Here is a 12,893-nt window from a genome sequence, read left to right as displayed (position 1 = left end):
TGGTTTTGTTACTAAACAGATGCAATTTAGAGCAAGAGTGACTTCCTGCCTAGAAAATATCATACACATTGTCATGAGAATAATTTCTGGGGTAAAATTCAAGACCTAGAATTAAAGTTCAAATACAAGTCACACTGTTAAAGCTAACATTCCAAATAACTGGAACAAAAACGGAGCAGTAGGATTAGTTATCACAGCTGTCTGAGCTGAAACAGGGACAGTCTCTGGGGTATTGTGTTCTGTGTGTGTGTGTATGTGTGTGTGCGTGTTAGATTTTGGCTGTAACGGCCTGTGTACAGTCAGTACGTAAGGTTGTGTCCATCTGTATCTAAGAGTGTGTGGGACTCTTTCATTTTAAAGGGGTTAAATTGAGTATTAAGTTCACTGTGTCAGGGGGTGTGAGGACTGTTTGTACAAGGTGACGTGTTTCTGTGACTCAGAGGGCTGTGAGTCAGAAAAGATGCTCATTCAACCCACACCACCTACCGCCAGTGCAGGGGTCAGAGGTTAATGTCTAAGGTGTTATTCATTCTCAAAATTTATAGCTGTAATGTACCACATCTTGGAAAACATTTAAACAGAGAAGCAAGAATTATGAGTTGAGACTATATTTTCCCCATCTTGTGTTAATGTTGATGTCTAGTTGTCGGTACCTTCTGTAAACTGAATTCTTTCATGTCTGTTTGAGGAAGCAGGACAACATTAACTAGCTATGCTAAAGTGGACAGAAATCCTACTCAGTAATTCTTTAATAAAAGACTGAAAGGTAATGGAAGGGATGGAAAAATTAAATCAATAGCATGGGCATCATTCTGTCATCACTTACTCACCCTCATGCTGTTCCAAACTTCCATTGTCTGGACAAAAACATTTCTCAAAATATCTTCTTTTATGTTCCACAGAAGAAAGTGATGATGACAGATTTTTCATTTTTTGAGTGAACCATCCCTTTAAGTTTTTTATTCACAGTTGTCCGACAAGTAGGTTCATCTGGTTTGCATGTTTAATCTGCTTCATGCTCGCTAGGTGTTCTGAATCCCACCTCCAGCTGCACTACACCTGCCAGCCAAGGTGCAATATGAGTGACAGTGGAATGTTTTTTTTTTTTACTAGGCAGATTAATTATGTCAAATAGATGACAGAAAATCTTTCGTTAAAAGAGTTAAGCTACCACTCTTTAGCATATACTCATTCATTTCCCTTAGTCTGTATGAATACACTTAACTAGTTAACTAGCTCATCATATCTTATTATATAACATTAGCTAGAAGTTGGTATCCTAATCAATGTCCAGGAAACCTAAACTTGGGACTGGGAAAAATATTGGCGCTATTACTTGCCTGGTGAGCTAGCTACAGTATTACATTTATGATTTGTTCAGTCCTGAGAGGCAAGGTTGCAAAATATGCTAATGTAACGTTTAATATCTGCTTCGTTAGCATTTTGTAGCATGCGGAATTACACACACAAATCCCAATACTGTGTGCAAATGGACATAAATGAGTAAAAATTAGTTTTGGTTAAAATGGCATTTCAACAATTAGGTAATACATGAGTGTTGTATTGAGTGAGCACCAAATACAAAGCAAACTTCTGCCATGTTACAAAATCACATTTCGTCACAGTTTTTGAACTTGGAGCCAACTGGAACACCTGAATTTCCACAACTTCCACCAAGAGGTGGCCACCATGAGCATGAGATCATTTGATACGACATAGCATATATCCAAAACCTCATACCAATTTCCGTATTACTGTACTGTACGTTGTGGCTGCTAAACACTGCAGCAACCTTTCACCCAAATATAAATTCACATTTTGAATTCGTGAAGACTGAGTGTGTGGTTCCTTACATTATTCTTGACTCCACTGGGTCTCTCTAGGAGCCAGGATGAGGTGCGGATGCTGCGGTCAGATGGAGAGAAGGGCGTATTTCTTCCGGTCTGAAGGGCCTCCAGTAGAGCACTCTTCCCCTGACGTGGCGGCCCAACAAACATTAACTTCATCAACCTGCAGGCCTCGGCACAGCGCAGCGCTGCACGCAGGAAAGCCAGCACAGCCGCCGGACCTGACACACACACAAACAGAGTTAAACCCTTGGTTCGATATGGAAATGCTAGGATTAATTACCAAAACTGTGAGAGGCCATGCAGTCAGCTTAAGCCATGAGATCATTAAAAAACAGTGTGAGTTTCAAGCTTAAGTGTGTATAAGGGTTGTTTTTTTAGAAATGAAAAAAATCAATATTAAGTCAGTGAGAAAAATACTCTATACTCTGTGAAAATACTTCAGTCACATTTATGCTATGAATGGAACACACACATTCATGTCTAGAGTCTTATTTGGCCATCATATCACGTTTAGGTTTTTCAACCAGTCTCACAAGCCTTTAATCAGCGTTATACTTCACTTTCAGTTTGATCTTAAGGAAGACCCTCTAAGATCCTAATTCACCATGTGTAGCAAGAAGAATTAGCATGTATCTATTTTATTTCCTCCCTCTAATTCTTGCATGAAGTTATTTGCTCAGCACTGATTATGTAAATCAGCCCACTAACGGTACACAATGTTTTAAAAAGTATCGCAACAAATCAGAAGCTGTGAAAATCAGAGTGAAAATCTTCAACAAGCATTTGTGTATTAACTAACAAGCTTCTAGAAATTCTGAAACTTGAAACAAATCTGCTTCTGTGAATAATCAAACCGGGTGTAATGTCATGCTGTACCATCCCTGCAGACGTCTGCGGGCACATTGCTGATGTTTAGCTCTTCTATGTCCAGCTGCCAGAGGTTTGAGAGCTGGCCCAGTTCAGCTGGGAGTTCCTGGATGCCTGGATTACTGTGGAGAACAAGAAGCACTGAATTACTGAGTCATTCCGACAAGCATGTGCATAACCATGAAAGAAAAGAATCTGATTTCATTATCACCATGTCATTGCATACAGTTTATTTGTAGACAGACTACATCTCCCATTATACAAAGCAGCCACCCATGACTCACTTGGACAGATAGAGCTCGGACAGGTTTTTAAGGGTGCACACAGACGGAGGCACGCACTCCAGCTGGTTGTCGTTGAGGAAGAGGACTTCCAGTGAATCCCGCAGGATTTCGGGAAACTGGATGGGACAAGCTGCCAGGAAGAGCCACGAGAATGCAGAGGAGTTAAAGTGAACATGCACTGTATAGCTAAACACTGCAACACTCTGATCGCCAGCCATAGAAGGCCATGGCAGAGCGACTGTGGTATAGAATGGAAAGAGGGCAATCGCTCTCCCGTGACTGGACCGTCTGAAGCTAACATTAGTGTCTGAAGTGGAGAAAGGGGAAGGTTCAAGTTGGTGATGAAGGCTGCTAATGGCAGAGTGTTACACAAATGTGGCTTCGTTTAATTAGAGACGCTAGTGCTCAAAAAGAGAGGTCAAACCCAAGAGCTGCCACGTCGTCATTACCATGTCTTATAACGAGACACCGGGATTAGTGTGTATAATCAAGCTGCTTGGTATAAAACTCTTCATTAGTTTGGTTAAATGTTACCTGACTTCATGTGCGGGCTCATACAGGAAGCATAAGGTTCTGTATTTGAACGTAGATTTATACATATTCTTCTGACTGAAGACAATCCCATAATACTACCAGTATTACACCCATTTTTATAGGTGAGTCCATGATCTGGATGCAGTCTTTCAAAAACCTATCAGCGAATTGTGGTGAAAATAAACCAAAACAACACTTTACCTACAGCCTTTACACATCGCTCCATGATTTCCAGTCCATGCTCCTTTAACATATGGAGAGCTAACACTGTCTCAAACATGTGTTCAAAATGGAGCTTTAACTGAACTTGCAAAAGATAACGTTTTTTTATTTTTATTGCATGTCATCTGTTCTCCACACACACAACAAACAGATACATGCTTAACTGGTGACTTTTCAGCCATCCTGGCTTACATTCATACGAGATACAGTATATTTGTTGTTGGTTGCATCTGCTACTTTGAGCGCCGCCTTCGTATGGTGTTAATTTAGAAATTTAAAACTGAGTTTGTGGCACATTATGTTCCCAGCAAGCATTGTTGTACATTTCTCTAAGAAGAGCACGACTATAAATAAAGCAGGACAGACAGAATTTTGAAGCCTCCATAATAATAATCATCATATAGTGATAATGAGCATCTTAAGATTTCATGATAATTGAATAATCAATCATCAGCACAAGTTCTATTTCTGCAACGTGACGTTGCTAAAGAGAGCTGATGGAGACCCGGCACATATGTTCGCATATGTTTTTGCAACAGTGTAATGTGGTGTTTAGGTTTTAATGGCGTATTTGGATGGAAATATGGCTGCAGCTTCAGATACTTTGCTTTGCGACACATGCCCCACAGCACAGATGGTAAAACTTGCCCACACAGTCTCACCCCCTCTACTTTCACCATGATGTTGTAATTACAGTGCTACAGTATTACAGCTGTGCCTCAGTGAGTCACAAGTGTACTGTACCTGCTTCTGGGTCTCTGCGATGCCACGTGGTTAAGAAGGGGATCCTCCTGGTCTTGGTGTTCTCCTCCGTCCTGATGTGCCTGCACACCCAAGAAAACCAGAGGCCTATTTAACAGCGGTTGGAATTGTGATGATTCAGAGGTGGTTTGGATTAATGGAGTGGATATGAGTGGTCTGGGTGGGGAGCTGGAGATGTGCGTATTTATGCACGTGTACATACTGTATATGATGTGTGTACGTGTGAGACCTACTTCCCCAGCTGGTTTCTGGACAGATCTAAGGTTCGGAGCTGAGAGCATTTCCATTTGTTTGGAGCCGGCAGAGTGGCGATCTGATTCCCACATAGCTTCAGGGAGATGATGGCCTGGAGCAACCACACACACACACACACACACACACACACAGAGTACTGTATTTGGGACTGCCAAAGCCTACATAGAAACATGTCTCTAAGTGTCTGAAGATTATTTCTGAGACACCCACACAGGGGAAAAAAAAGAATCCACGTACAGTTGGGTCCATAAATAAATGGACAAAGTTAGAATTATTTTAGCTGGAGTTAAATATGAGATCGCAGTGCAGACGTTCACCTTTACTTTAAGGGTATTTACATCCAAATCAGATGAGGTATATATATATATATATATATTTGTGTGTGTGTGTGTGTGGCCCCCTCTCCCCCCTTTTTGATACTTGGTTGCAAATCCTTTGCAGTCAATGACTGGCTAAAGTTTGGAACCCACATACATCACCAGACACTGGGTTGGACAGGTTTTTACTTCATCTGTCTACAGTCCCTGCTTGTTCTTTGGGTGTTTTGCCCTCAGTAAATGAAATGCATGCTCAGCTGGATTCAGGTTGTTTTTTTTTTGCCTTAAAAAGTTTTGGGTCGCTTTTGAAATATGCTTTTTTGACAACTTTGGCTGTATCTGAGCTGATAATATATCCCTTCAGAATTCATCCTACTGCTTTTCTCAGCAGTCACATCATCAATAAATACAAGGGAACCAGTTTTATTGGCCGGCATAAATGCCCACACCACAAGATGAAGTAGCATGCTTCGGATCATGAGCAGTTCCTTCCCTTCTTCATATTCTTCTCCCTCTCCTTCATTCTGGTAGGAGATTTTTCTGGTACACATATAAAAAGTGCTATAATTCCTACACTATTCCCACTGTTAAATTAATGCTTAAAGTCTGCACTTTGAGCTCATATTCGTTATTTAATTTCAACTTCCATAAACTGTGGAAGACAGCTAAATTAACTATAAATATTGTCAATGTACAATATTCATGGACCCAGCTGTACAGTCTAAGTGCTTGTTCTACTTAAAATCACTTGAAGCACAATTTTTCATGTCAATTAATAAAAGGCATAGAACTAACAATTCCAGAGTTTATGAATATGCAAATTAAAAATACCCACAATCTGACATGAGCCCATCCCCTTCCCCTGCTAACTTGTATAATAAAAGAAAACATTTTGCATAGCCTGTATGTTCATCATAAACCATGATCTCTGGGCAGGACAGTGTGACAATATTGTTCAGTCCATACAGGATTTCACAGAGTTTTTTTGTGATTGTTTTTTGCAGAGTTTTGTGCATTTTTTGTGGAAAACTACTTGAATTGGTGAAATTGCAACCGCACTAAATTGTTTTGCAGGGTCTTTCACAGTGATGTTTGTTGGTAAATGAGACCTTTTAGCTGTACTCATGTTCGATGCACGTGAATCAAAGGGAGTTTTGGCTGAATACGAGATGTGATGACGTCACATGAGCGTCTTGGCCCCAAATCAGCGCATCCAAGCTCCAGAGAATATTGCGGTGTTTCATTGATTTTGTGTTCATTTCTACGATCAAAAAATCAGAAAATCCTGGAGGGGCTGATTGTTTTATGATAAAGGTGAAAGCCATCCTGTGCTAAAAAATGAAATAAGCCCCATGCATAAATCCACTAGCTAGCCCCCTGAGACAAGTGAACGCTCTAATGTGTTGCCCAGTCACACACTATGTTCACATGGAAGTGCAATTATCTAAGCTAAAAAGACAAGCTGATTATGTGCATTAATACACTGAAAATAAATAAGAACTTGAATCCCTGGGAGAAAGACTTTTTTTTTTAGCCATCGTCGCTATCCTCTCCTGGTAATATTTCTAGTTATAAAGCATATCTTTAACGTTGCACTCTACTGTAACTAGAGATGTGCGTGGGACTTTTTTTTTTATCCTGCTAGCACAGTTTTATTATTAATTAGTTACTAAGGATGAATGAATAAATGCTGTATGTCCATTTTAATGTGGTCGGTTTTTAACCCACACAAAAGTTAAAAAAAACCTTCTACTAATGCAATCCCACATAAATCTCTATGAACAAAGTTCTGGCAAAAACGAAAAATTTAAATTGTCTACCTCCGGATTGTATGCTTTTCTATCTGTTTAGAGCACATTAGCTGCTTACTTCAAATTATGTATTCATATTTGGGATACAATATGGCACATCCCTGCAGTGCCACAGCATTGAGGTGCTTTCCACCACAGAGAAATATATAAACCAATTTGGAAGTGTTGCATCTAAACAAACGTCAAAAGAAAAGTTTTCTTGTGCAAAAATCAATAGGGAGCCGAGTTTATTTTTCATTCTCTGATTGTTGGATGAATGGGGAAAAACGCTCGTGTCCATTATATCTACAACTTACTGAACCTACTTGTCTGACAGGCAACTGTGAATGAAAAACTGAGAGCCTGGATATGTTATTAACTTGTTCTGGGCACTCTATTTTTCTAAACCTTCTACTTCAAATGTAATTTCAAACCAAATCAAATATAAAATCAGATTAAAATGATTCACACACAAGAATCCATCATTCCATTGCCACAGCTTGTAACTAATGTTTGCCTTTGTTTAGTGGTAAAAATCCAATCATACCTGATTAACAATGGCCTAAAGAGCTCACAAAGACCTTTAACTTGTACAATGTAATTCCAGATTTATTAAAATTAAGATTTATTAACACCCTGTCTCCAAAAAATTGCAAGCGCTCATTGAAGTTAGATTCAGTTAGGCAATTTGTGAACTACTCTAACTACATTATGTGCACGCAAATATGAAACATTTTCTATGTGCCCAAACATTTCCCCAAGTGTAGTCACTCAAAATGCAAATATGTCTAAATTAGAAATCATATTTGATCCCGTTGCAGTGCAATGACAAAATAATTACACATTTGTTCTGCTGAAACATGAGGCCTAGAGGAAAAAAAATTACAAGTCACATTATGTTACGCCTGTGAATTGGTGAAATCAGTGAGCACATAAACGTTAATGTTAACATCAAGTTATACATCATACTGTGCAAAAATCTTAAGGATCCTACACACTGAGAAAATACAGTCACTTTTATAAGAACACCTGTATCCATGATTGTTCATTAGCTAATCAGGTGGCCTGGAGCCTATGCCAGGGCACCCGGGGCACAAAGCATGGGAGACCCTGACCTACTGCAGGGCACAATCGCACACACATTCACACACTATGGACAATTTAGAGATGCCAATCACCCTCCAACACATGTCTTTGGACTGGGGAGGAAATCGGAGTACCTGGAGGAAACTCCAGAAGCATGGGGAGAACATGCAAACTCCACGCACACATGGCAGAGGCGGGATTTGAACCCCCAACCCTGGAAGTGAGAGGCAAACGTGCTAGCCACTAAGCACTATTTTTCCTTATTATTATCATCACCAAGCTTTATGCTAGGTTCCTAAACACCATGTAGACACCTCACCATCACATCCATATGCCCATATGTGGGCTTTCCTTTTGCCACAATGTTGGAAGCACAGAAACTTATAGAATGTCTTTGTATGTTGTAGCATTATGATTTCCCTTCACCAGAACTACACAGCCCAAACCTATTCCAGCATAACAATTGCTATGTATTGTCTGCACAGATCACTGACCTCAACCCCACTTAACACCTTTGGGATGAGAACTGGAAGGCTGACTGCACTCGAGGCCTCCTCGTCCGATATCAGTGCCTGATGTCACTGATGTTCTTGTGGCTGAATGAGCACAAATCCCTACAGCCATGCTTCAAAATCTAGTGGACAGCCTTCCCAGAAGAGTGGAGGTGATTATAATAACACCAACTCTGTATTAAAGCCCATGGGGCACATATGATGGTCAGGTGTCCATATACCTTTGGTCATAGGATATATTTATTGATGTTCCTCAATTAATGATCTTCAACATTAAATGATTTTCCTGTGAGATTTTCCTCTCTTTCTCTCTCTTTCTCTTTAAGGAATGCAGCAAAACCACTACAGCAACTACTTTCACACATTTCAGTCTTCGGCGCTGACGGGACTTGATAAAGTTCAGGGTGATTTGGAGTCACTCATCACGGTTCCATCCCAGTCACCCCCTTGGTCGGAGCGTGAATGGTGCTACTGAGTGAATGGGATCGTCTCACACAGATTCTTGCCACTGGTGATTTGGTGTAATGATCTGGATCAGCAACTGCATCAGTTATTCTGCAGATTCCATTACAACCTCTCCAGAAGCACTGAAAAAATGTGCAAAGCACTCCTGAGTGTTCAGTACGCTTCTCTGTCAGTTGTAAATCGCTTTGGATTAGGGTGAATAAATGTAAACATAAATATAAAAAGCAGTCATTGGATCCACACTGCTAGGCTCTGCTCTACTTTGGTTTGCAAGAAACCCAACCTGAGGCTCAGTACTGTATGTGGATGTTTGGCATTGTGAGCGAGAGAGAATTCTTTCCCTGTCTGTCAAACTGCTCGAGCGTTAAATTACATCTGGGATGTTGGACATAATGCTGCTCCGTATCATTTCACCTCTTATACCCCTCTACATCTTCTTTTTGCAAGGTTGCTATTGCAGTAGTTTACTTATTTACAGTAGAGTTTTATAGTAGGTGTTTTAATACAGTTTAATTTGTTAGTATTTTACAGTAGGTTTGCTGTTACAGATAATTAAAGTACCATAGTAGCAGACCTACTGTAAAGCACTAACAATCAAACTACTCTTGAAGCAGATCTACTGTAAAAAATGAACAAAAACTCCTGTAGTAAAACACTTACTGTAACAAAACTCGTTTGATCAGTAGTTAGTAAACTACTTAATTACTTTAACTAGTTAAATTTTTTGTTAGTTTTTTTACAGTAAATGTGCAACTACAGTAGTTTAAATATTCGTTACTGATTTACAGTAAGTGTGCAACTACAGTAGTTTATTTTTCTTTAATTTTACAGTAAATGCAACTACAGTAGTTTTTCGTTAGTTTTACAGTAAGTGTGCAACTACAGTAGTTTATTTTTCATTAGTTTTACAGTAAGTGTTCAGCTACAGTAGTTCAATTATTTCTTAATGTTTTACAGTACATGTTCTATGGTAGTTAATTATTGTGTTGTAATTAAGTGTTGTACAGCACGTGTGCAATTATGGTAGTTTATTTACTTGTTAATGTTGTACAGTAGGTGTGCTACTAAAATAGTTAAAGTTTTTGTGTTGTATAGTAAGTGTGCTGGTATAGCAGTTAATTAAGTGTTTTACAGTAGGTATGCAACTGCAGTACTTCATTATTTGTTCGTATTTAACAATACGTGTACTACAGTAGTTTATATGTTACTATTCTAGAGTAGTTTGTTATTTGATAGTGGATTTACTATAGCTATGCTACGTCAGCAGCTTTGGTAGTTTATGTATTTATTAGTGGAATTACTATAGCTATGTCATTTCAGCAATTATGGTAGTTTATGCATTTGTTAGTGTTTTTTCATAGGTGTGCTACTCCAGCAGTGGTAGTTTGTGTTGATGCATTATTTTTGCAGCTGGTTTGTCAAATTGCTCAAGAATTAAATTGTACTTAGGATGCTACATATATTGTAGAACACAACTCCATGGCTCGGCATATTTATTGTTTAAACAGTACATGTGCTGCTCTTGTAGTTCACTTATTTATTAATATTTTACAGTAAAAGTGCTATTATGGTAGTTTACCCACTTTTTAGGGCTTACAAAATGAGTAAAGCAGTAACGATGCTTCTACCTTCAGCTGTCCTGGTAGTTGACACATTTGTTAATATTTTTATGATAGGTGTGTTACTGTACAAGTTTTGCTAGGTTATTAGCTTTTCCGCACACTGAATTTTGGAGTATTTTTACACAGCAGAGAGACTTATAGTCCAGAAAATACTGCAAGCCTCAAAGCAGACTCTGTTAGAGCTATTTTCTAATGGTATACTTGATGGTACACTTGTGAACAGACACAACTGACAGCACTTGATGAAAACTCATACTTGATGATTGAAGTATTCCTAGTGTTGAAATCCAGGCCACCTGCACCACTGAACTTCCTGAATGAACAGACATCAGCTTCCTGCTAATCAGTTTGCATAGACAGATCCCCTGTTCTCCTTTTTCTCCTCTCAGTTTATGCAGATCTTGTTTTCTACTGTGTGTTTGTGTGTGTGTGTGTGTGTGTGTGTGTGTGTGTGTGTGAGTGAGAGTGAGAGTGAGAGAGAGAGAGAGAGAGAGAGCGCGCAAGATTTATACTGGATTTGAAGCTCTGAATCATCAGTGGTGCAATGCCAAAGCTGGGTATTTTATCTGCCAAGCCTCTACAACCTCCTTCATAATCATGCAGAGAAAAAATACAGCCGTCAGAGGGAGATTTTTATCTTGTGATGACAGCTTTGTCTCACTTCATAAATGTAGTCCAGGTAAATCTTACTAGATACTCTTTTTAAGCTCCAATGCTTTTTTTTTTTTTTTTGCAAAGTTGCATGAAACATCACAGACACAATGCTGTATTTTAAGATGTTTTGTTTCCCGTGTCCACATGCAAGATACATGTTGTGTTAGTCACATCAGTTACATCACACACTTTCACACACGTGTAATTATATAAAATAATAACCACAATCTGACACTGATCCTGTGTTTTGGGCCATCGTCAGTCTGACACCAATAATTATTGTAATAATTCTCATTTTAAATTACAACAAAACTAAATAACAAGAACAGAACTAAAGTCTGCAAAATCTCTGACAGCAAATTGATTTTCTGTACAAACGGTCAACACAAACATTGCACTCTCAGATACGTCCAACGCTGTGAGAGTAATGCCATCATGAGGCTATACAGAGAATTACACATTATATATATAAAAAAAAATCAAACAAAACATAAACGCACACATGATCAGCTTCCCATAACCTTGACCATTGTTTTATTGGGTAATTAATTTTTATGCCTCCATTTTAGTGTATTGTGAGCGCTCTTTTATGGTGTATAAAGGTTTAGCTATGTATCTAATGCCCTGTGTTTTACAGCTGATTGGCTTTGTTCTTTCTTTTTAGTATTGGTTTCACTTTAAATTACTTCAACATTTGTCTTCACACTGTCTTCACTGTACATCACTGTGTGATGGGGAATTTTAATTCGATTAAATTGTATTTATATAGTACTTTGAACAATGGACCATGTCACAAAGCAGCTTTACAAAAATAAGTAAATTCAGGATTGCAAATTTTAAATGTATGAATTTATCCACAACGAGCAAGCCGGAGGCGACTGTAGAAAGGAAAAAGTCCCTGAGACAAAATGAGGAAGAAACCTTGAGAGGAACTGGACTCAGAAGGGAACCCATCCTCATCTGGGTGACACCGGACAGTGCAATTATAAATAATTCCCTACTATAACTGTGTACCACATGGTCAAAAAGTACAATTGTGTAACCGGGAAATTCAATATAGTTTTCACATGAAGGCTGTTTTGTTGAAATTATCAAAGTTTTATACGTGGTTTAGTGCTTTTAGGTGCTTTCTAAATCAATTTCTTTAGAAACTTCACTTGAACACGCTGATATGATTGAACTGTACTTAAATTCAATCTACATCCAATGCTGATTGTGTCTTGGCTCAAAACAGCCTTGATGATGCCACTTATTGGCTATATAAACGTCCTGTGTATACACACTTAGATGTTTAAACAGATTGCAGCTCGTCACACAATCATGCACAAGCATCAAGGGCAATCGTATAAAATATAATCATAATATTCTACAACCAAAGCCTGAGCCTCTATCAATGTGGCAACACAGCACAGAAAAACAAAAGCACCGACAATCTCTAAGATATCATTTTACTGTAATGAAGCCGTTGATACCACAGCACTGTTGAACGCTTGATTTTGAAGGTAATTCCAGTGATTTGTATGGTGATTCCTCAACAAAAACACATGAACATTTTAAAAAGGAGATGTCTCAAGTGTTCAGACTTCGCAACAATCAGAGTAAAAGCTATAACTCTAAGGTTTTCTGACACGGGAAAGATATTAGGACAATATGATGACTCATTTTCTCGGTAA

General features: G+C 38.8%; 1 protein-coding gene across 1 annotated transcript in view; it reads right to left on the bottom strand.

Annotated features, from left to right (window-relative positions):
* Positions 1–12,893, bottom strand: part of lrrk1 (leucine-rich repeat kinase 1) — a 122,074-nt gene that overhangs the window by 66,059 nt on the left and 43,122 nt on the right. Inside the window, exons 11-15 of the mRNA XM_053635604.1 lie at positions 4,753–4,865; positions 4,502–4,581; positions 3,002–3,131; positions 2,727–2,839; positions 1,854–2,068 (exon numbers count right to left, since the gene is read on the bottom strand). Of these exons, the coding sequence (XP_053491579.1) occupies positions 1,854–2,068; positions 2,727–2,839; positions 3,002–3,131; positions 4,502–4,581; positions 4,753–4,865 (651 nt within the window). The remainder of the gene's footprint in view (positions 1–1,853; positions 2,069–2,726; positions 2,840–3,001; positions 3,132–4,501; positions 4,582–4,752; positions 4,866–12,893) is intronic.

The sequence above is a fragment of the Ictalurus furcatus genome, chromosome 10 (assembly GCF_023375685.1).
Source record: "Ictalurus furcatus strain D&B chromosome 10, Billie_1.0, whole genome shotgun sequence".
In the NCBI taxonomy this organism is placed as follows: Eukaryota; Metazoa; Chordata; class Actinopteri; order Siluriformes; family Ictaluridae; genus Ictalurus; species Ictalurus furcatus.
Note: the sequence above shows the minus strand (reverse complement) of the source record. Positions and strands in the feature narration are given on the sequence as shown.